This window comes from Sinocyclocheilus grahami, unplaced genomic scaffold, assembly GCF_001515645.1.
Source record: "Sinocyclocheilus grahami isolate Dianchi unplaced genomic scaffold, SAMN03320097.WGS_v1.1 scaffold27757.1, whole genome shotgun sequence".
Lineage (NCBI taxonomy): Eukaryota > Metazoa > Chordata > Actinopteri > Cypriniformes > Cyprinidae > Sinocyclocheilus > Sinocyclocheilus grahami.
The window spans coordinates 1-793 of NW_015520453.1; the positions used below are offsets into that span (position 1 = coordinate 1).

At 33.3% G+C, this 793-nt stretch overlaps 1 protein-coding gene across 1 annotated transcript in view; it reads left to right on the plus strand.

Annotated features, from left to right (window-relative positions):
* Nucleotides 1-3: 3 nt before the first annotated feature.
* Nucleotides 4-793, plus strand: part of LOC107580236 (vesicle transport protein USE1-like) — a gene marked incomplete at its 5' end in the record, with an annotated part of 2,569 nt that continues 1,779 nt past the window's right edge. The window contains 3 exons of the mRNA XM_016265967.1: nucleotides 4-54; nucleotides 144-370; nucleotides 502-535. Of these exons, the coding sequence (XP_016121453.1) occupies nucleotides 4-54; nucleotides 144-370; nucleotides 502-535 (312 nt within the window). The remainder of the gene's footprint in view (nucleotides 55-143; nucleotides 371-501; nucleotides 536-793) is intronic.

A 793-nucleotide genomic window follows, 5' to 3' on the forward strand; every position in this document is an offset into this window, starting at 1 on the left:
GATTATAACCGCAAGGTGGACTTCCTCAAGGGTCTCTTAGAGGCAGACAAACTGGTCAGTCGTTATAGTCACCACATGCTCAATGACAGTCAAATGAGTCACGGTTCTATGATTGTTAGTAGAAACGCTTTGTTTGTTTCTAGCCGTCTCCAGCAGAGAAGTCTCTAGCCAATCAGTTTCTGGCTCCTGGACGGACGCCTACGATATCCAGCGAGAGAACGCCGGCCAGTAAGACGGTGCACATTCAGAGCAAAGCGCGATGTGCTGAAGATATGAGGAAGGAGCTGATGAGCACCGTACGACTCTTTTCTCTTTCAACTGCGCTTTTTAGATATTCATGTTTTTATGGTATGTTAAACTTCTTAGGACTGTAACTTCATAAAGCCGAAAGCGATCGAAACATTCTTGAAACAAGAAATTTGACTGACTAGACTGCTAGAAACATCTCTAAGTGTTGTTATATGTATGATTAAAATAAAAACAAAAAAAAATCACCAGAAGGTGCAATAAAAATAAACCTAATTCAAGACATATTGTACAAATCTTGACCCGTGTTATTGATATACTACTATAGTTTTAATTAATATTTGAAATATCAATTTTCATTTAATTAATTATTTAATTATTAGTGAAAAAAATTTAAAATAGCCACTTTTAGTTATTTTAGTACTTCAAGGTAAACTAAATGAACATGAGAAGTATTGCTCTGGCAACTAACTAAAATAAAGTAAATTAAACAGAAATATAATATAAATTCTATATATATATATATATATATATATATATATATATA